A 23,836-nucleotide genomic window follows, 5' to 3' on the forward strand; every position below is an offset into this window, starting at 1 on the left:
AAATAGAGTAAAAAAAGACAAAGGTAGCCTTTCAAGATTTCTACCACAAAACAAGCTCTCTAAATTACAGCTGAGAATATACTGATGTGTGTGTACGTAAGTATTTGTTCACATCATAATTACTGTCAGATGTTAAGGCCAAGATCTTGATAAGTCTTACGTTTCTTTTGTGTTGTTAGTGTGTCATTGAATTTAAAATGAAGACATTGTTCAGGTCATCTGGACACAGTGACAAATAGTAAACGTCAGTAAAAAGTCTCCAGCTAGATCTTCAGTATCGCCTAAGCTTCTGCGGAAAATGAGTAAGAACATTGCAGCTAAAGAATTTGCTACATTATTTAAACTGGCTGACAGTGCAAAAGCGACTTCAAATTTTGAAATACAAAACTGCAGTGAGTCAGAAAAGAAAGAGAACAATTTTAATGTGACTCACCCACTCACATCCTATCTCCAGGTTTAAGGCTGCAACCAGCTGTGCAGTCTGGAATACCTTGCATGTGTAGGGTCAAAACTAAAGCCAGATGACTGGTTCTTTTCTTTTTGTAATGGAAACTTTGAGGAAAATACATGATCCAGAGCTAGAAATCAAGAAGTTCCAGGTAAAATAGGTTTTACTGACTTAATATTATAGTCAGATTTCCTATCCCATCAGTTGTTCATGTAGCTTCATTCTTCCTCTAGACTTCTGTTTTTCTGTCTCCTGTAGTGCCTTTGGAGGGACTCCTTAAACCACTGCTTTCCTCAAACAGATCCTTCCTTGCGCTCACATCAGTTCAGCAGCCACATCAATTTCTGCCCTGCACACCCATGTTTTGCTGGTGAGCAGATGTAACTCTGCTCAGCCACTGAGGCTGGTGTCAGAGATCTCAAAACAGGTTTACTTTTAGTAGATGTTGCTTTGCTTCCTGGCCATGGGATCCTAGCTGCCTTAGCATGCATGGCCTGAATTGCAAGTCACACAGTAGGAGCTGCTTTGCTCAGATGTCTGCTCCAAAGTGGGACATTCAGCCGTGATCCCACCTGTCTACTAGTCCAGTGAAATGTCACTGTCCTGGATCTGGGTATTTGGAGTATAGGACTCTCCCTGTCCCCTTGCATGTACTTGTTTTACTTTACTTTTTCATGCACTGCATGCGCATGAAATAAATCACTTGCAGGTAGACATTGATGCACACACCTGGAGATCTGAGAATTCACTTTTTAATTCTGACTACATCAGACAGCTCTTTGCTCTGCTTTCTGATGAAAGCTGTACTGGATCCTTGTTTTCAGGATACACTTGGAGTGGGAGGACTATTTCAATATCAGGAAGTCTGCACATGCTGACTGGTAGCTCAGGATCTGTCTGTTGAACACCTGCTTTGCACACACTTAATTTTTTTTCTCCCCAAATTAGGGTGAAACTGGCCATCAAGGTGGAAATTTGCTAGGCCAGCTCACTACCAGTTTTGCAGCATGGTAGCACAAGTGTTTTTCCTCTAAGAAAGATGATAATATTTAGGTTTTGCATTTTTCTTCCAAATTAAGAAGCTCAAGTGTTTCTTTGAATCACTGGGAAACAAGGAGAGTAAATTTTATTTGGAAAAGAGTAGGAAAGGTGTAATTCTTTTCTAAAATAATGAATGAGGGAGCTAGGAATGCAAACACGCACATCCTGAGAAGGGGTAAAATTAGGTACTGGCTACAGATGGGATGGAAGAGATATGTTAGTTTTAGTGCTGGGAATCTTGTGTTTTGCTTTCTCTTTTGCTAAATGCTCTCAGTGAGTTATATTGTTTAGTATATCCAGAAAGGGAGAAATTTGTACAGATAAAGAATTATTTATTTCTGTTTCCTTCAGCTGAGTCCCATTTGTGGCCATATCCCTTTCATCCTTGGCAGTGCTCTGTATGGCTATTATCTCCTTCATAGGTAGGTAGGTGTGAGAACACTTTTCTGAAGCTTTTTTTTCTGAAGCTTTGATCATTCTCAATGCTTTTGCCTGAACAACTTCTTGTTATACCACTTCTTTCTTCAACTGTGGTACCTTAAGGGGACATTGAGATTCAACTGATACTTCTGAGTAGAACAGAAGAATTGTTTCATATATATCACAGGCTATATTTCTGCATGTGTATCCCAGTATGATGTTTGCTTTCTTTGTGATATGACACTTTTTACATTCAGCTGTGAATTACCACTGCTGCCTAAGGGGCCTTTTCTTCTTACTCTCTGCATTTGTATGCTCCTAACTTCATATGGTGCTCTGCATTCTCCCCTTTGATTTTCATTTTGCTGCTTTACAGAAGCCCACAGGAACCTTCTAAGCACAGAATGTCCACTTTCCAAATTAATACAGAAATTCCTTTTGATACTGTCAACTGTTCTTCAAAACATGGCAGTTATTGCTCTCCCGCAGGGGGAGATGGCTGAACCATGAGGAGAATGCTTCTGCAGCTCCCCCTTGTAGCAATAAATAACACAATGCATGGTGCTGCTACTGTGATTTTTTATGAAATAACATTTTAGTAAAACTGGTTATAAAACACGTTAACTATGATTTATAGGCCTGAAATGATGACTATCCAGCATTCCTGAGTGATGGATTATTTATTCTTGTAGTCAGAAGACAAAGCTTTCTATATTGAAAAATAGCTGATGCCTCTTTAATTACAGCCTAGGTACAAGGTGCTCATTGTGCTTCTTAACCACCCACTGACAGACACTAAAGTGCAGTGGACCTGCATTTCCTAATGTAAGAAGTTGCTCCTAGGATCCTGCAGGACCCATGAGAAAATTGCAAAGAATTCTTACTTATCCCTGAGCAAGTCTGTCTCAGCTGAATAAAACTTCTAAGTCTTTCTAAAACCTTCATTCTTAAGATCTTATATTGAGATGGCCCCCTAATGGTGCACCAGAATTTCAGCTTAAGGTGCCCAGCTGACTTTCAAATAGTTACTTTTAATTATCATTCTTTTCTTTCCCCTGGGATTAATTTTGAAAATGTCTCTGGGTGCATGTGCTTAAAGAATTTTCTTGTGTTGGCATTTCTCTCTTGTATAAAAAAAGGAAAACAAACCAAAACAAGAATTTGATATCTCAAGCAAGATTTCTACTGCCATAAGAATGCTTGGTTTTCTTTTTCTTTTCCTCTAAGCAGCAAGTACAATACATCTAGACTTCAGTAATGCATTTGGCACGGCAAATGTAAGGTTGTAGGAAACAGGCTGTGAAAAGAAACCACAGATGAGGGATGCTAATTACATTGTTTGATGCACTACTGGAGCTCAGATAATGCCAGCAAGGTAAAAGGATTCATAAGGAGTAGAATATGTGCTCTTGCTCAAGATTATCTGGGAAGCTATCACGAAAAGGTACTCCAAAGAGGATTTGTCACGATGGAGAGTAGCAGGTGGCTCAGCCCTCACTATTCATTAACTATAATGTAAACAACTTAATTAACATTCAAGAAGACTGTTCATTTGTTACAAATCCCATTAGGAAGTGAGCTGAGCATCTGTAGTGAGGAGAATAATACAGAAATAGCACAGTATATTTCAAAGGTGTAGAAATGGGCCAAAGCTGTAGCCCACAAGGTCAGGCTCTACCCTTGGGATTCATCTCAAAATGACTACAAGAGACTAAAATATGTGAATGGTCTCCCACAGGCTTTCAAGGTGTTTTAAAGTGTAATTTTGGCTCATCTAATATTCTCCCTCTTTTAGAGGTATTTGATCCGAAGTGCAGGCTTGTTATTATACAGCAAAGGTTCCATACTGCCGTCTCCTTATTGCAAGAGTTTCATACCTCCTTGATGTTTCTTGTAGGCAACTCCTCTAAGCACTGACTCTTCCTTCTTCTCACAGTAGCCAACTGATTCCAGTTCCCCTCAACCAACCAATCCACTCTTTTATAACACTCTTCCTCTTATTGGCTACAGCTGTGGCCTGTTAAAGTCAGGTCTGCTCCTAGTCTTTAATAATTAGCCCAGCTGCAACTCTTTAGGGGTGAGATTACTTTCTATACTACCTTTATTTTCTTATATTCTATCCCCCTACACAGGCTCCACCAGTCCTTCTGTCCTTGACTCCAGTCACAGACACACACACACACACACACACACACACACACGAGACATCCAAACTGCTCAGTCTTGTTCTCAGCAGAACTGGGTTAGTTATCCTACATGAGGCACATCTACAGAACAGAAGGCAGGGGCTGGTGGGTATGTTTTAGAAAGAAGTAAGTACCATCTGGAAAAAAATAGAAGCTCCTCACACTCTGTGAATGGCCAAAGTCCCTCTTTAATGGAAGTAACACACTAGGAGAGAGTAATATCTCAGGTATTATTACTGAACAGAGTGACAGCAGGACATAAACCTCTGACATGGGAGACATTATCACCAAACGTGACGGAATTGTGCTCTTCAGCCACTGTTCAAAAACTCTCCAGGTTTAAAAACTGGCTGACACCTTCTTGCTCATTATTTGGTCTCTGGCTTGCAAAACCAGATGCTTTTTTATCAGCTAGTTTAGGAGTAATGGGGGAGATGGGGGGGGGGCTGTGGGGCGTGAAAGGGCTGATAAAAGGATGACCATGACTTTATTATTTTGGATATTACTTTTCCAGTAACTAGCAGGAATACACAGTTATCCATCAGAGTCTTGTGGACATAGTTTACTCATTTTTAGCTCCCTCCTGCTGTGTGAAACTGTCAGAGAACAAAATTATTAGAATAGCTATAGGACAGATTCTGTTGTAATTTACTCACTGGAGGTTTATTTTATGAACAAAGCATCACTGTGAAAAATAACCTCCTTTACCATTTGAAATTGTGCTTTTGCTCTGAGATGTTTTTCAGTTTCTACCATTGTTCAACTTTGACAGCAGACTAAACCAATACATCATTTCTTATGGAAAAGGAACACAGCCCTGAGCAGATTATGTTGATTTCCATAAGAAATATTACCCACATTTTCCTTTCTCATGGCAGCTTCCTTTATGAACTGCTAGGTATTTAAACAGTACATGGATGATATAGTAAGGATTGAATCATTTGTAAAGCCATCTATTTCATGCTATAGCCCAAAGTAGGAATGGAACTACCCTCCTGTTTTTCAGTCACAAAAATTACCTCAAAATCACAAAAGCAGTTCCTTAATATCGTGTTCTGGGAAAACACGGAGTTTTACTAGAGCAAGGTATTATTTCCTGTACTGCTTCCCCCTGGACAATGTCTGTATGAACATCTGTAGAACTTTAATAACCTGTTTAGACACAGGAGTACTGGAGTAGACTATAGATGAGTAGAGATTACTTAATGCATAGCTTAAATAATAGTGACAACATGTTTTTCAGCTTCTTGCTTATCTGCAGCCAGCCAGCACTCTGTTCCCTTCTCTGCATTAATTTGTCTCATGTCTGGTTTCCTTCTATATGCGCATCCAGAACTAAATTAATTGAATCCCATTGGTTTCATTTTGGGATCATTTATCCTAGTGCTTTATTCCCTTTAGAAAAGAAAATGTGGTTGCTGTTTCTAGTTTAATTTTGTTCACATCATCCTTTTAAAGGTGGCAGACCAACTTTTTTCTCTCCTGTCCTTGCTCTATGGCCTCACATTTTGGTGGCATCTGCAGAATTTGTTCTGCTTCCACAGTAGTGACTACAGAAGAAGTTGTGCTGCCAATTTTATCCAAGAGAACCTGCTTACCCTACCCTTCTTTCCCCTGGCTGAGATTCCTTGATTACAGGTGAGTCTGCTAGTAAGACTGTTTGGTTTCACTTTATTTTATATGTACATTGTTAGCACTCTGAAACACTGTATAGAACACTATCAACAAGAATTTGCACATGAAACCACAGAAATTTCTGTGTCAAACCAATCAATGGGTACTCTTACTTTTTAAATTCAATTAGCATTCCAGATCTGAAAGGGCAGGCCTGACCCACTGGGAATATCACAGTGAAGTTAGGAGAGGAAGATGTAATGGGCAGATGCATTATTAAAAGGGTGAACAAACATGCTGACTTCACTTCTCTTTAAATTATGCCAAATTATTGCAAAACACTAGGAAAAATCCAAACCCCTATTAACAAGAGGCCACATGAGAAAATTATTTGTGGATGTGTAACAACAGATTGTGCTTGCTTGTAAGAGTGCAAGGTCTTTAATGAGTAATTTTTGTGCTAAATAACACAGTGGAGTAGCAGATCTGAGCCTGCAAATGTGACCAAGCCCTTGCTGATGGACTTAGGAAAGACCGAAGCTGCAGCTGATGCTTGTAGATTGTCATTTTGAAGAGCAGCTCTCATGATCAGCTGTTATGTCATCCTGTGCAGAGGTTTTTGTTTGAATTCGTGCAACTTCATGTGAACCATGTAAACTAAACCCAGTGCTGTCTCTGCAAATAACAATGCATAGCAAGTAAGTACAAGTGTCATGGTAAATTCCTGCTGCATCAGAAAGTTCAGCCTTCAGTAAGTTGCAGAGCCTAAAACCACAGAAACAAAAAATAATTATAGTGACTCATGAGGGCTGTAAAGGAATTCTTCTGAATTAATAACGATATTCATGTGCTGCTTTCCCGTCAGCACATCAACCACAAGCACACAGAGGCTGTTGGTAGCGACGCAAGACCTTCATTGTGGGCGATGATGGTGATGATGATGGCCCCATTCTGCTGGTGGGTTCTTCTGCTGCCACTTTGCTACAGGGTACAGCAAAACCTGTCATTTATTTAGTGCATTGGACAGCCTGACAACTCTGCTGTGGTGGCTCAAAATAAAGCTGCTGGGACAAATCAGTGAAGGGTTCAGCAGTTCAACACTCAAACTCTTGATTGGATTCCTTTACTTGGATCTTCAGGTGAGAGAACAAGACACAGCTTGGTCTGACAGGTCTGAAGCCTGGGACATAACAGTTGTTTGGTAGTATGAATTTGGCTTATAATTAATGTCCATTCAATTTAGGTTCCATTTTAAGAAAAGCTGTTCATAATTCTCTAGGAATCGCTTCAAATCAACTCTCAAGATTTTGAGATATTTTTTAACTGGAAAGCAATTTTCAGGGAAGAGGTTTTGCACAGATTGAGTCAAAGCTACTCCTATAACCTAATCAAATCTTCTCCAGTAAGGTCCTAGGAGTTCTCACTAGCTCTTACTAGCCTGTCAGATCATTGACTCCTGATTTTACACATTTATTACTGGATGGGCAAAAGGTGTTATTGCAATACACTTGGCCTACAAAGGTGCATATTCTCCTTCAGTTTCTTGGGAGTCCCAATTGAGTAGTTCATCTACCAGCAGGGTGGTCTACATTCTGTGCAAGGACTTGAGAAAATTTTAGTTGCCCAAGTGTCTTCTTAGTGCTTCACCATGGCTATAAGCAATATTATCAAACATTTTTCTGTGTGGCAGGAAGCAACATGACAGCAATTTCCTTGTTCATTTCCAGGAAAGAGGTAGCATGTTTTTTCAGGTACTAATGATATAAATTATTTGGCATGGGCCAAATTCTGTTTACATTTTTATTTCTTGCTGAAAGGTAACAGCATTCCAAGTTCTGCTCTTGGTAAAACAGACTTGTCACTGCCTCTTGTGTAAGCAGAGGATTTATGATAAAGGGTTTTGTGACAGTGTATAACAGAGCACACATTTGTATCCTAAATTACTTTCTTTTCCTTTCTCCCTCTTTCTTTTGCCTCAGTCTGTAATTCTTGAACTACTTGATACTGCTTTTCCAGTCTTCTGTTTATCTTTGCCAGATAAATGGCATTCCTTTGACTCCTCCAAGTGTTGTAGTAGAGAATAACGGAGATCAGGGACATTTTGGGTATAGTATCTAGTTTTGCTTTTTTTTTTTTTTTTTTTTTAATTCTTTTCTGAACACTCTTGTTCATTTTTATAGATTTTGTTTGTGCTTCTATCAAAAGCAATTCTTCCATACCAAACACCCTTGCCATTTAGCTCCTATATTTAATCAAGGCAGGGAAAAAACAATCCTAATGGTTATTTTTAAGAGTTGCAGACAAATCTTCCCTGAGTGCAACTATTCATGTGGTCCAGCTGCTGACCTAGTTTGCTGAATCCAAGTAGGGATGCTTCATCTGGCCAAAAACCTGTCTTTGGAGGAAGTAAATTGAACAGCAAATTCTTTCCAAGCAGCTGAACATCCCTGTTTGCCCACCAGCACTGCAGACAGATGAATGACTGCAGCTGTAGGAGAGAGTTTGAAGCACTGGGTTCCCCTTTCTGTTGTGATACCAATACCTCTCAGCCCAGAACTGCTACTTGCACCTCCTCTGGTGCCAGCTTCTGAGTCTGGCAGCATGAGGATTTCTCCTTTCCTCTCTCTCCTTCAGCATCACCCAGAGCCTCAGTGCTGCACACAGGTTCTGCACCTTCTGCTACTCTAAGACTAGCTCCTCCTCAGCTGCTGCTGCCAACAAGGTGGGAACATGTTGGTGGAGGGATTTGACTGCTGCTGCTTGGGTCAGTAGTGGGAGACTGAGACCAGACCACTCTGGAGGAGGGTACAAACAAGTTATGCAATGGAGCTGGGAGCTCACAAATAGTCACCCCTGCTCCAGCCTCCCACTGCTATGTGCCCCTCACAGGCATTCAGCATACCCTGCTTTGCTCTCTTACCATTCAGACTCCATTGTGTGTGAGGAGCATTACATGATGCTCATCTCTGTAAAATTCAGCCTTTCAGTCTTCTGAAAGACTGAAAAAATACAATAAATGCATAAAATCAGGGACTAGTTACAGAAAGTTTTAGTTAATTCTCATGAATGTAGGAGGCAAACTGTGGAAGCCTTAAACACCATGTGGTTAGACTACTGCATCTACATGTATCATTAGAGACAAAGCTCTTATGAAGCAAACTCTAGGAGACCATCCTACATTGCTGTCTGGATGATTAGGATATTACTTGGAAAGTCACTGGCACCTGTCACTCAGGTGTCCTCAGCCTGAGAGACAGGCTTCAGTGTTGGACAGTCTTTTTTAAAGTCAAACTCACTGTGAGAAACAGAAATAGTGAACAGGGAGGGGAACTGACTCCTGCCACCTGTTCTAGTCCACACTCCACAGTGGGTGGGCTGCTACCCCCGTGACAGCTGTCATTGGACAAAACATGGCAGCAGAACACAAGTCGTGAGGCATGTTGGTTCCTCGACATGTTTCTGGAAAGGGTAAGTCCATTTCTGAGCAGCAGCTCAGTGTGTACCATAACCTGTGTTTCACTGATGGGCTGCTCTAGCCTCTAACAAACCTGAATGGTACCACAGGATTTGGTTTGTCTTCTGAGCAGTGGAGATTTTCACTTCTGCTGTGTCAGAGAGAAGAACCAGAATAGGAGTTAAAGTAAAATTGGACAGAAGTTTGTAATTTGTATACGTTTGTAAATTTATTTTCGTGGATACTCTTTTGCTAGATGCACAGTGTGGGTGTAAGTTGTGTCCTCTTCTGTCTGTGAAGCTATGAAATTATTCCCTTCCCCAGCAGAAAAAGTGACAACTTCACTGTGAAAAACACATACTTACATGATCTATTTTTCTGGTTTTTATTAACTCAATGTTGTCTCCTACAAATACGATTTGTCATTCACCAGAAGATTTGAAATGTAGACTTAAGTTACACATAGGTATAAAAAGCATAAAACAGCACACAGTACCACTGTTTAGACCAGAAAACATTGTGTTGTCCACAGATAAGAGCATTATTCAAACTCAGCTCAGTTTCCTTCTGCCTCAGGGATTCAGTCTTCAAAGCTGCAGATGCTCCTGCTTCTTATCCCTCAGCAGCTGAAGCCCTGCTGGCTTTCTCCTGATGTTTCTCACCCATGTCTGGAGCATGGACCAGGAAAACACAGGGCAATCCCATCCTACTCCACCAGAGGTTGTAAAACCTTGGGCTCCTACTGGCTCTTCAGAAATGTTTTCCTCCTTCTCTTAATTATGTACAATATATGAAGGGATAAGATTTTCATCTTTGATTTAGACATATCTCTTGCCTCATACTTAAACAATAACTTGAAAAATATTTTACAAAGAAAAAGAACATTGTTCATCTGAAAGTCATTCATTATTATATTGCTATATTTTATACCCTATTATTATTATATACAAAATTTCTTAATTGCCTTTTACAGATGCATGGAAGCATATAATATAACAGTTTTAAAGGATCCCATCTTTAGATTTTTTTCCCTTGGCTCATGTCAATCTCTTTAATAAACTATGGTTGCTTGGAGAATATAGGAAGTATTTGGAATGTTGTTTAAAGTTTAATAATAACTGGTAGCATTGTCCATTTGCAGCCTGAATGGTTGGAACACCTGTCAGGGCGATCTGGTAAAGATAGCAGCATCATAAGACTTAAACAATCGTGGAGGGCCATTAATGTGCAGTGTCAGCTGGTGCCAGGTCCTCTTCTTTGTTTGGGGCTTTCCTTTTCTTCGGCTGCGTTTTGTTGTTGCTTTCCCTCTGTTCTTGGTTTTGTCTTCGGGCTGCTCGCCCTTTGCTTTCCTGTCTTGTCTCCTTGCTTTCATCTTTGTTGGATTTTTTTCTTTTCTCCTCCCTATTTTTTTTCCCTGAAAAGAAATGATGGCACATTAGAAGCTTTGCTCAGACTATTGAAATTTCTGAGTCCTTCACTTTGCCATGACCTGTGAAACCAGCCCTGGTTTAGCAGGTCCTGTTAGGAATTGGACACTAGTATTTGGAAATGTCTGATCACCACACCCACATCCCAGGGGATTCTTGGTATTGCAACAGGAATCCCATGGCAGAGTGCCTGCTCCAGCACAGGTGTGTTATGGTCTTCAGGCTAAAATGTGTCTCAAATCAAACTCTAGACCATTGTCACAAAATTAGGTATTCAACTACTTTATTGCTTTAAATCAGGTGAGGAATTCATTGCTGCTACAGACCTCTCCAATAAAGCATCCTGTCCCCTTAGGAACATTAAAACTGTGTATATTGGCTGTGGAGATGATATAATAGAGTGCATTTATGCTAGCATGTGAGGAAGAAATTTTTTATGGTGAGTGTGGTGCAGCACTGGAACAGGCTGCCCACAGAAGCTGTGGATACCTCATCACTGGATCTCTTCAAGGTCAGGCTGGATTGGGCTCTGAACAACCTGATCTAGTGAAAGATGCCACTACCCATGGCAGAGGTGATCTTCAAAGATCCCTTCCAACCAAAACATTTCTGTGATTCTGTGATTCTGTTTCTTAGGTTTACAAACCAGTGCAGGAATCACATTGGCTTGAACTTGTCCACACAAGCCTAAAGCAGATTAGATTTTTGTCTGTGTCCAATTACTGAGCTATGGAGCTGAAATTCACCTGCAGTTAAATGGAGCCCAATGATATCTTCAAAGGCAACCTCTGTGGAGACTTTCCTGATAGAATGTCATACTGGCCCCTATGCCTTGTTACATGGAGAAATTTCTGGAGAGGTATTGAAAAACATCTGGCTAAACTCTCTTTTATGATATCTCAATAATGATACTAGTAATCTATCCTTCTTTGTTACAGAGAGAATTTTTTTTGGTTTTAAATTTTAGCAGAGATAATCCAGGCTTTCCTACACCGGTGTGGGGGGAGTTACACAAACCTGGCAGTAGCTCTCACTGTTGGGGGTGCTAAATTTTTATCAATTTTGCCCATTCCTGCCTCAAAACCAAAGTCAGTGGTTTTTGATGCCTCACTGAGCTCTGTGGGAGTATGTCACAATGAGCAAGTAGCTGCAGGGGAAGTGGCTTTGTTCTGAGAACAGATAACCATCCAAGGAGGTTCAGGGTGCAGGTCAGATAAAGGAAGAGAGATTCAGAGGAGGTGAAGAGAATGCAGAAAGCAAGGAGCGAGATCAAGATGTGAGAATATGCTTGATCTTCTTCTTGTTGTGTAGCTCTATGGGAATATTTTACACCTTCTCCATTCTTTACCACCACTGCCTAGGACTGGAGAGCAAGGGAAAGTTTAGATATGCACCACCAATATCTGCCTTTATCTTTTGTTGTTTCTGGAACGGTAAAACTTTAAATGTAAAATGACACCTTAAATTTCAGGGAACCATTTAGAGATTATCTGAATATGCACCCACATACCTGCTGAATCCCTCTCTGAATTTGTAAATGCCATCTAAGATGCCCAGAGGTGAGCAGGGGAGACCTGAAGAACTGGTGTGGGAGGCTCAGAAAGAGCTACCACCCCTGGGAGAACTGGGAGACCTCCATGCAGAAGTAAGGCTGCATCTTACCCAGCTGTAATGCTGTCTCTTACTAATGGATAAATGACAGTATGGGATTTCATTCCAGTGGTTTGTAAATACTATTGGTCCAAGATGAAATGTTATTTGAATGGAAACTGTCCAGACATTCAGTGTTTGACATTACTCACTTGGTGATTAGCCAAAATCATTCAGCTGTGACTTCCCAGCCACAGTTCTTTAAGTGTGTTGGAATGACATGTAATGGTTTCCCATTCAGTCATGGACCAGGATATATGTATTTATATGTGTGTGGATATACTAAGAATAAGATATCTATGTCTAGCTAGAGACTTATCTAGGCACAGCTTTACTGTTTCTGTTTTAATCAAACTGATATCTTTACAAATGACAAGGAAAACTGATCTCTGGAGAAACTTAAAACCAAGTCGTAATTCTCTTCTACTCTGAGGGTAGCTAGTTTGGAGTCCTCTGTGCAGTTTGTACATGGTTTAGTGTTACCACCTCCATTCTGCTGCCATTTGTGAAAAGATCTGACCTCTAGACCTATTATGTTATGGTAAAGCAATATAGCATAGAAGGGTCATCTTTGCCTGCTCTTTAGTTCCTTTCACTACTATGTTTAAAATTGAAAAAAATTATGTGACTGTGTAATGTTACTCCTAGTCAGTCATATCCCTTCTCTCTTCTTCCCAGAGATTTGCTCCTGAATATTTTTTCTTTCTTCAACTTGCTGAAACTCACTTCATAGCAGCACATTGAACTGGGTACCAGGTATCATGGAAATTCATTGGAAATTTGGGCATTTGGCTATCTGTGAAATGAAAAGTGCAAAAATTACATGGGCCATTATGTTTACAAGTTCATCTCTGAATAAGAGTTGGCCTTTCAGTACTTAAAGAAAGCTTATAAAAAAAGATGGAGAATGATTCTTTATATGGACAGATAGTGATAGGACAAGGGGGAGAGGTTTTAAACTAAAAGAGAAGAGATTTAGAGTAGATCTTAGGAGGAAATTCTTTATTGTGAGGGTGGTGAGACACTGAAACTGTTGTCCAGAGAAGCTGTGGCTGCCCCATCCCTGGAAGTGTTCGTGGCCAGTTTGGATGGGGTTTGGAGCAACCTGGTCTTGTGGAAGGTGTTCCTGCCCACGGCAGGGGTGCTGGAACTAGATGATGTTTCAGGCCCCTTCCAACCCAAACCATTCTATATTTCTATGACCTACTTTGCCCTTGAAGAAGATGACAAGGCAAGACCATTATTAATACTCGAGCTCAGCAAAGAAGTAAACGATGCAAGAACATGACCTGAAGGAATATATTCTCCTGGAATTTCAATTCCATTTACGAAGAATGTTCTTGTTAGAACGTTCTCCCGAGCTGCAGCCTGTGACATTTTATGCACGTGTGTGTGCGTCTCTCTCTCGGTGGACGTGGCCGCCGGTTCCCCGGCAGTGCTGCAGTGCCCGTGCCGCCCGCGCGGGGGCGCCGCGGCTCCGCGCCAGGCGGGGCTGGGGCGGGGGTGGCTCCCGCAGGTTCCCTTCCATGTCCCCTCCGGTCGTATCCCAAAGCTCCCGCCCGTGCCCTTCCTGCCGCTCTACCGTCTGTCTTGGATTTATTTTGCCTGCGGGTGAACTTTCCCGATGAGTCACAGAATTCTTGCTATGATGCACTAACGTTACTAAGGTTTATTTCTTCTTATAGATTCAATACAACCGTTCAAAATTAAAAAAAAAAATAGAATAAGTATTTTTAGACAGGAGATGAAATATTTTCCAATAGAGTGTTTTGCTTATGAAGAGAATATATATAATATCAGAGAAGTATTCGTGAGAATCTAATACATCTCTGATATTATTGTACTATTTTATTGCAGATGTAATACATTAATAACTATTGTAGTATGAATGTATAATACTTGCAATATATATTCCAATAAAGTAATTAATTGGTGTTAAAATAGCTTTTATGTTGGAACTAAAGCTTTGTACAGACAACTGTACTGGAAGAATTGATCTGCAGGCACTGTGAGTTTCCTGGTACACAGGAGATATCTTCCTGCTTCTAATAATAGCAGATTCCTATATTGATGAAAATTTAGTGACTTGCTATAATTTTGATACCTTGCTGCTTCTAATAATAGCAGATTCCTATATTGATGAAAATCTAGTGGCTTGCTATAATTTTGAGAAGTGCAGTAGTTCAAATTAAATGCAGACATGAAATTAGTTTGGATAACAATATAATTACATGTCTAATCAGATTCAAGGTGCTGAGTTCTTGGTAATATATTTTATAGCCCTGGGTCAAAGAAATTCCTGAGTCTGTATTTACGCAATCCATGTCTGAATACATCTATTGAAACAAGCCAGGGTATTTCAGAGAAGCCTGTGCATTATCTCCTCAGATGTGGTATTTCCACTAGATCTGTAGCAGTATTTTATGGATTAGTGGGAGGACGCACTGGCCCTGACTTGGGAGGCCTTGGTGCTCAAAAGCACTGTATGACAGACAGTTACTTAGAAAATCATGGCTGACATGGATTAACTAACACAGCTGACAGACTTCTTATGCTTTAAGCATTGTCACTTAGTCCCACCTATTATATTCAGCTGAAATTATTACAGGGGACTTGGGTGCTGAAATCCCAAAACACCATAGGAAGACATAAAATCCGATTGTGCAAACTGCTTCACTTTGGAGGGGGGGCAAGTATTACAGGGTAGGCTTCATGGAAATCCCAGAGGGATGAGATTCTGGCCTCAGACATTTGTGATGATTGTATTTCTTTCATCACTCCCATGAAGACATTTACCATGGGAGAGCAAAAGGAGCAAGAGGGTCATGGAACTGCTCTTGTTGGGATTTCAGGCACTGATGTAACAGGCCCCTCTTTGGAAGGGTCCCACTGCTTCTACTGTGACTGTCACCACGGACCACAAATCCTCCCCACTACACTGTAATAAGCTGAAAAGCTGCAATAAAAGACCACAAGCCACTGCTGTAACGTGCCACAGTGTTCTTTCACACTCCTCAGAGCCTTGTCTGACCTCTTGGTGCTTCCTGGCTATTGAAGCACTGTCAGCACTGGTGCTGCAGTACCAGCGCCCCAGTCCCTGCATACCCCATGAGGCACAGGGACAAAACCTAAAGATTAAGTGCCACTACACTGTGTTGCTCTCCTTCCCACCTGTCCACACCCTTCTCAGAGGCATTTTTAGTCCTCTTAGACTAAAACTCTGTCATGCTTTCCTCATCATGTGGCCTGGACAACAACAGCATGACGCAAAGAAACCATGCTGACCAGAGAAGCCAGGAAGAGAAGCAAGCCCCAGGCTCTGAACTCCCTTACTCTAGCTCTGTCAACAACACAGTCATGCCATATTATGCAAATGAGCAGATCATTCTCATTTTCAAGAAAAGTGACACATTTTTTCTCTGGAACATAGCCTGTAGCATGTACTCACACTACTTGCCAAGATAACATCCCTCCAAACCCCCGGCTGCCCAGTGATGCAATGGACTTTCTCCTTTCATTCCCAAGCCACAAGTGGCTGATTCATCTGGTATGTCTTTTTGAAGTTTAAACAGCTTAACTGCATAACTTTTTTCACAGCAGTCTCTTTTTTAATTTTTTTTCCTTAGCTATTGTGGCCCTGTTTTATAATCACTAGATTTCCGGGTAAACGGAGTGTGAGGGTCAACAACTTCAGAACAATCTAGATGCTACATGACTTAGTGCATTTCCTGGCCTGCCTTACTGCTGCAGTTGTTCCAAAACGCTGAAGAGAATATAGGTAAAAAATTTAACAGAGCTAAGGTCCCAAGACATTCAAGGAGCAAGTAACTTGGCCAAATCTTGGTTCTCCTGCTGTTGAGATGCATGATGGTAGCCTACCTGGTTTCCATACCAGTCTAGATGGATACAGAGCTTAAAGCATGTGACATATCCATAGTTCTATGTAGTGATCTTTGATAATCCAAGATACCTGGACAAGCTCAAAAAGTGTGCCCTTGGGAATCTCATGAGGTTTAACAAGACCAAGTTGAATGTGCTGCACCTGTGTTGGGACCACGCAGTGCCAGTACAAGCTGGGGGATGAACAGATGGAGAGCAGCCCTGCTGAGAAGGACTTGGGAATGCTGATGGATGAGGCTGGGCAAAACCCTGCAATATGTTCCTGCAGCTCAGAAAGCCAATGGTATCCTGGATTGCATCCAAAGCAACATGGCCAGCGGGACGAGGGAGGGGATTCTGCCCCTCCTCTCTTGTAAGACCCCACCTGGAGCACTGCATCCAGCTCTGGGGTCCCAGGCACAGGAAGGACACTGACTTTTTAGAGCAAGTCCAGGGTGGGGACACCAGGATATTAGAGGGATGAGGCCCCTCTCCTATGAGGAAAGTGAGAAAATTGGGATTGTTCAGCCTGGAAAAGAGATGGCTTTGGTGTGACCTAATTGTGGCCTTGTAGTACCTAAAGGGAGCCTAGAAGAAAAATGGAAAGGGGCTTTTGACAAAGGCAAGTAGTGACAGGACAAGGAAGAATGTCTTTAAAATGAAAAACAGTAGGTTATCATTAAATCTGAGGAAGATATTCTAGAACTGGTTGCCCAGAGAAGCTGTAGCTGCCCTGTTGCTGGAAATGTTCAAGACCAGGTTGGGTAGAGCTTGGTCTAGGGGAAAGAGTCCCTGCCTATGGCAGGGAATTGGAATTAGATTATCTTTAAGACCCATTCTAATCCAAATCATCCTGTGGTTCTATGATGATGCTATACCTCAAAAGCTATTGATACTTATGGCTGAGCAACTGTATTACGGGACTTGGTGACTAACTTGTTCTTACGCATCTTATCTCCTCTTAAAAGTGGAAATACTTCTCTAGATGTAGACTTTAGATGTCTTTGTATGAGGATCCTTAAGGTTTGTTTGCCTCTGAAAATAGGACCTGGACTACCAGATTGCATTCACTTGAAAAATGTTATTTACATTGTATGTGCTAGCTTGTCCTTGCAAGAACAGTGCAGAAGGAGGCACATTAGCAGGAATGAGAATGTTGTTTCCAAATACAGAAATAGCTGGGGCCTGCACCACAACTGTTGGCATGAAGCAGGCAGAGAGGAATGAGAGGAGGCTGACCCAGTTATTTACACCAAGACAGGAGATGTCGGGTTTTTCACTGCTGTAGGAGATAAGGAGAAAGTTGTATCCTGTTAGGTGTATGGGAAATCAGGAGATATAATTTCTTCTGTGGATGGTTAGGAAATGACACTTCTACACTCATGAGCTCATAAGCAAGCTTTATGGAAAGTCCCTGGTTTGTGATGACCTCTTGCAATAGAAACTGGTTGGATGTGCCTTTCCAGTGCCATAGAAAAGATATTGCCAGTGCCTGAAAATAGAATATCCTCCAGTCAAAGAAGCAGCCAGAGAAGGAGGATTCCTATAATGAGTTCTGTTTGCTGTTTGTGGAGACATTTACTGCTGCCTTTTGAAACAAATGCTTGTGGGGATTTATTCCCTTCATGCTTGTCTGTTGGGACTAAGGGAATTTGCCAGCAGCCTTGTTTTAATCAGGATTAACATGCTAACACCAATTTTGTAATTACATAACAGTTTTTGGTCTTATAAGAACCCGCAGCTTATAAAGTCTGAACACAGCTTCCAAAGACAGGAATGTAATGGCAATTTAGCAGAGCAGAAAATCACTTCCCATTCCCTAGGACAGGAAATGACCTAGACCATGCTGGTACTTAGGAAACTGGCATTTTCTTCTTTTGAGACTTTTAGTGGTGACTTCTGAATGGGATTGGGTTTTTACAGCTCTCCTAAAAGAGGGGAAAAGGTCCATGAGTGTCCAAATCCACTTGATGGGCCTCTTTTAAGACTAGGAGAATCAGGAACCAGTACAAATATTGGGAATAATAATGATTGGTACCAAAAGTCCTTACCCCGTTGTTACAGCATCAGGATATTGAGAAAATCTCTAATAGCCTGTTTTCCTTTTGGTCACCAATAACCCAAGCCCTCCTGTTAGCTTGGATGGAGGTCATAAATATAGTCCTTTTTAGAGACTTATTTCAGCTGGTGCAGTCTTTTGAACAAACCAGAAATAAAAATGTGATGCTGCATTATGTCAGAGCTGCATGTTTAGTCTGCTGCTCTAGAAATAATCAAGAAAAGTTATACATGATAAGAGACAGATGCTAGTGCCTCAGCAGACATTTGAACTCTTTCTAGTACAATAGCACAAAATGGAGAAAACCCCCAAAGAAACTTAATTCTTAAGTTCTCAAATTTGTGTTCAGTGTGCTCTGAAGGGAGGGATGAATGAGAAAAGATGTTTTCCTTGGCTTTACTTAAACTGATTGCCTCAATGGAACCCAGTAATTCAGATGATACTTATATGACCCCAATATCTGGGTGCATCCAAGGAATGCCTTTTCCATTATCAACCATGGCTCAGAGCTGGGCTATACTGGTGATAGGGTACAGATCCTGGAGGCATTTTGCAAGTGCTGGATGCAACACTTGAATCAGGCCAGCGGTTTCTGCCCTGGTACTATACACCAGAACCTGGGAGCCTGGGCATCTTCCACTATTTCATTTGCTGGTATAGGTGCAACTATACCCTCCTCTTGGAGTCCCCTCCTTACATTTTCTTAAGTTTTCTGATATGCCAGGAAGGTAAAGGAAGATGAGGAGTCAACAGGATGCCCCTCTGGCCTCTCTTGGCACGGTTCACTTGTACCCTCCACTCTGAGCATTATTTGTTTGCATTTCTACCTGGGGTGACACCTGTGCTGACAGGTGGACAGGAGTCCCTGTGCACCCCAGGCCAGCTGAACAGCTGGATCAGCCTGTCAGCAGCAGGTAACATACAGGGGGACAGCAGCTCCTGATGGATCCTCTCAGCAAATCCATCAGCACAGAAGCAGGCTGTTTTTACCAAAATTCACTGGAGGCCCGATTCTGACCTCTGTGTTGTACTTGCTCAAACACACAGAGGTCACCAAGGTTGGTGTTTGGTGTATCTGAAGGGAGAATTTGCTTTCAAGGATACTTTTCAAGTCAAGGTGTTGAAAATTGACTGTCTCTTTCTGTTTTGTGTCTCCAGCTTGTGTGTACTGTTTCAGCTGGGCAAAGCATTGATCCTCCCCTCTCTAAGTAGTGCCAGTATTTCCAAATACATTTTCCCATTGATTAAAGTGACAGGTCAGGCTTCTAAATTTCATATGAATCAGAGACTTCAAAAGTTCCCTCTCTAAAAGGGTGACATGAGATTTAACTTTGGCCATCTCCATGTGTTTCTGAAGGATTTTTCTTACCTATTGAGAGAACACCTGGCAGTTTACCAGGTGGAGAGAAGCTTATGGAAAAGGACGTTGGGATCACCAAGACTCATGGGCTGCCTCTGAAAAAGGCTCAGGGAATTTATATGCCAGAAGGATTCAGAATTGAGCCCAATGAAGCCTAGGAATCTTGGACCAAGTTGCCAAAGGGATCTCAGGTTTTCAGGCCATTGAGTCTTTGTCAGCCTGCCAGGTGGGCTGCCAGAGGCCAACCCAATGGACAAGCTGAAAGGATACTAGGCAGAAGCCTAACACAAAGGCAAGGTTGTTTCAAAAACCTGCCTACTTTCAACTGGGACTTCATTGAAATCCGCACGTTTCTGGGAAATGTGATGACTCTGGTAATCTGGTATTTGCCATTTCTTTGGAAAATCAACGCCTATAAAGTATTTAAAAAAGTATTTCTGAGTGGGGTTTGTGGTGGATATGCACAAAAGGAACTTGAATGCAAATATTTTAACATCGCTCGTAATTCTTCAATTTCACATGAATCACAGATAGGAGTTGTCCATGTGAATTTTATCCAGGTTGTCTTGCCTTCTTTAATTTTTTTTTCTTCCCCAAGAATGTGATAAGTTTATTCTTTTTAAATTCCTCTGAGGATGAACTTTGCATTTAGAGCTTTTTGTAGTAACACAGCTTTGCACACTGAAGTGAGCAGCCAGCTTTATGAGTAGCTGGAAGTGGAATGTGAAGAATGATTTTGCCATGTGACACTGCATCACTGAGCCCGCTTCACTCAGGATACTTCACAAACTGACTGCCATGCTCTTGAGATGGATGCAGGCAAGCCCCTGTGGCCCAAAGGCCGGAGGAGATGCAGCCCCCACTGAGATGAGAGCACAGCCTCTCATGGCAGAGCACCTCCAAGTGCTAAGGAAGGTCTGGAACCCCTGATCCACCTCCACCAGGAGATCTGCCCCATGTCCTGTCTCACACAGATCCTGCCAGCAGCCATTCAGCACAACTTGCATGTTTTATTTTTCAGCTTGGCAGGTGCCTTAGGAGTATTACAGCAGTGCTGGTAAAATGGTAACACCCCTCGGTGTTCCTATGGTGTGTGTGCAGCCTGTACAGCAGGGCTGGCTACAGGAGCTGAACAGCTGGAATGCAAGAAAGGTCCTAAGGAACCTGACTCAAAAGTTCAGTGAGTGATATTTTTGGTACAACGATGTATTGCACAAAGTCAAGATCCTCTCTAGCCCCTCTGGAAAAGATGGGACTGTGGGGATCAGCAGCCTCTCTCTCCAGCTGCCTCCTGCCTCCAGGTGAAGAAGTCCACTGTACAGTAGTCACTAAATATGTTCATGCTTCTCTTTCAAACTAAGTAACTAATCATTTTCTTGCCTGCTCCAAGAAATTCTGCTTCAGTCAAAAGCAGAAATTGCTCACTATTTCTACAGATTTAAACACAACCTGCTTTTGTTAGCAACTCGTTTGGCACACTTATAAGACCTGAGACCAGCCCTGTAGCCACTAAACCAAACAATATTTTGCAAGGGTCTGGAATGGCATACTCAGAAACAGTTTACAGACAGTGTAAAAATCTCAGGAGCAAGAAAACAGCAAATAATTGGTGCACACATACTGTAGCAAGATACTATAAGGAGCAGGATGCTTTGTCCAAGGGATTCAAAACAAATAGACTCTTACTCCAACCTCAACCAGAAACTCTAAGAAGTTACTTGAAATTGTTGTTGTACTTTTGAAAATGTTACCCAAGAGGTCTCTATGTCCAGGAAGTTAATTTATGTGCTGTAAGAGTTTCTTTCAGATCAAAACCAGAGATTCCATCAGCCTTAACTATTCACAGAGACAAGACTCTTCCATCTCCATGTTACATCTTCCATTGTGTCACATTTAAACTTGAAAGATTTATGCATCATAGCTTTAGTTTGATTTAAGACCACTATGGAAAAAAAAATCCGGCAACAAAAAATATACTGTGTCTGGGAATGTAATCCTTTTTCTCTGTGACAAAGACTTTTTTTCTTTATAATATTGTATTTAAATTACTTTCTCAGGTTCCACAAGTGTAAAGCAGAGGTAAGAGCTCCTTAATTTTGGTGCTTTAGACTCTATGGATAAAAGCCACTACTGCTGCAAATCAGAGCTGCCGAAGTGCACAGAGAGTTCTCCTTGCTCCAGTTAATGTTTTCAAGGACCAAATGTCGTACTTCAAATAGAGGGTTCAGGATTCTTCTTTAAAGAATTATTGTTTCCATACTGATGCTTAAAGGTAGCAAGGGCTGGATCACCCACTGGAATTCCCCACTACCAGCCCACATCCATACAAGACATAAAGTCAGTTCCTCTGGATTTAAACTAAATACTTCTGGTTTAGCAATGCACGTTTCTGCTTAGGCAATAAACATCTGTCATCTGCCATTCATTAATATTAATTATAAATGGTCACTAGCTCATGGGATCCAAGTCCACCAGCTGAGATTTTTCCAATTCTGACCTTGTGAGGGTTTGTATAAAAAGTGCTCAGAAGGGTTCTTCGATGCTCGAAGCCAGCAATAAGTGCAATTTGCAGAGTGTAGCATTTAGATTGTGCACTTAGAAAAAGGGCAGTCACAAGGGGTGATGGGGAGTGCAGGAGGGAGGGGAGGAGGGAATACAGAGCCTGAAATGGAGCTCCTTTAAATGCTTAAGAGTTTTAGCCCTTTCTGCAGGCTAATGACAGGGAGAGGCATTGTCCATAATGAAACCAGCCCATCCATTAAACATTACTGTAAATGAAAGGTTGCATGAATTAAAGGTTGTTCATCTCATGTTTCAGGAATGTAGCTGTGTTTCATGTCTGAAGCCTGTTTTCCTTTTAAATGGAGTTCTTCGGATGACAAATGAGAGAGAATTTCAGAAAGCAAATGGGCAGAAGTAAATACACGCTCAAGAACAAAGCAGAGACATGACTGTAGCTGTAAATCTTTACACTGGGGCTACTGTTTGCTGTAGATATTGGGGAGGATTAGATTAGAATTGAGAAATTTCATTACTGGGTCATTTTGCTTATAAAACAAAACAACAATAGAAAATCCCCGCAGTTAATTGTCAAATTCTGACCCTAATGTTAGCGTATACATTTCTCTCATTGAATATCAGTTAATTTTTTTGCTACCATTTTGAATTTCAAGGAACTAAAAATAGAAAATTTAGAAAATGCTTTTTCTGAATCTTGCATGGCCATCACATTTTTAAATGCAGAATGTTGGGGTTTTTCTTCCAATAATTGTCACTGCAAAATTGCTTCAACAAAAATTACTGAAAAAGAATTTTTGTTTGCATTTGTCCTTATTTTATTTTTTTTCAGACCTAATCATACAGCAATATGCCCCTCATGGACCATATCTGCATCTGCTCTTAAAATAGACACAGTTTCATTGGCAGAGAGTTGCTACCTTATATCTGTCATAAATTAACAAGAAAATCCAGCTCTCTACTCTTCCTGTAATAATTATTCAAAGCTGGTGAATGCAAACAGAAACATGAACAGATATCTCTGCAATGCAAATGACTAAACTGGACAAAAATGATGAAAAGTTGATTTCAGTTCTTTGACTCAGGCCCAAATAAAAGTCTGAGCTTGGTAAATGACAGCAGGAGGCCTTATACTAATGTCAGTGAACAGAGACACTGGGATTTGTGCTCTGTAAATAGGCAGTATGCCTATGCCTTTTTGTGGGAGTTTTGCAGAAAGCAACAGGCAAGAAAAAATTTTGTGGAAATTTTGTCACCATTTTATAAATGCTTATCAAAGAATTATCTAGTCCCTTACTAGTCTATGAATCTGAGCTGCTATACTTAGGCTGGCTCTGATTGTTTGTCTAACCTCCCCAAATATCTTCCATACAGATTCCCACAACCTCTCTCCTGATCTTGAGAGTAACACTGATCGGGATCAGTGAGATCTCTGAGAATAACACTGGATGTTATCATCTCATTGGGAATGTTCTGAAGCTTCCTTGGACCTTTATAACACAAGGTTATGGCAGCAAGTGCTTAACTTCATACCCTTTGTCAAAGTTATGAAGGTGAAAAGGAACTGGGAGGCGGCAGCCAAAGCAGACCAAAGGCTACATCAGGTGTCAGAGCTGGCTGGGAGAGGGAGCTGAGAAGAGACAATGAGGCTGGAGATGCAGAGATCTGGGTGGGGAAAAACAAACAGAACTGCTTGGGTGGGGAAGAAAAGGCAAATATCCAGAGAGATGAGGAGAAGCAGCAGCCAAAAAAGTGCTCCTTTGTTTTCACTTTGTTACAAA

General features: G+C 41.3%; 1 protein-coding gene across 1 annotated transcript in view; it reads right to left on the reverse strand.

The window, feature by feature from the left end:
* Positions 1 to 9,317: 9,317 nt before the first annotated feature.
* Positions 9,318 to 23,836, reverse strand: part of RSPO3 (R-spondin 3) — a 58,891-nt gene continuing 44,372 nt past the window's right edge. The window contains exon 5 of the mRNA XM_030945167.1: positions 9,318 to 10,577. Coding sequence (XP_030801027.1) covers positions 10,384 to 10,577 — 194 coding nt within the window. The 3' untranslated portion in view covers positions 9,318 to 10,383. The remainder of the gene's footprint in view (positions 10,578 to 23,836) is intronic.

Source organism: Camarhynchus parvulus, chromosome 3 (assembly GCF_901933205.1).
Source record: "Camarhynchus parvulus chromosome 3, STF_HiC, whole genome shotgun sequence".
Classification (NCBI taxonomy): Eukaryota; Metazoa; Chordata; class Aves; order Passeriformes; family Thraupidae; genus Camarhynchus; species Camarhynchus parvulus.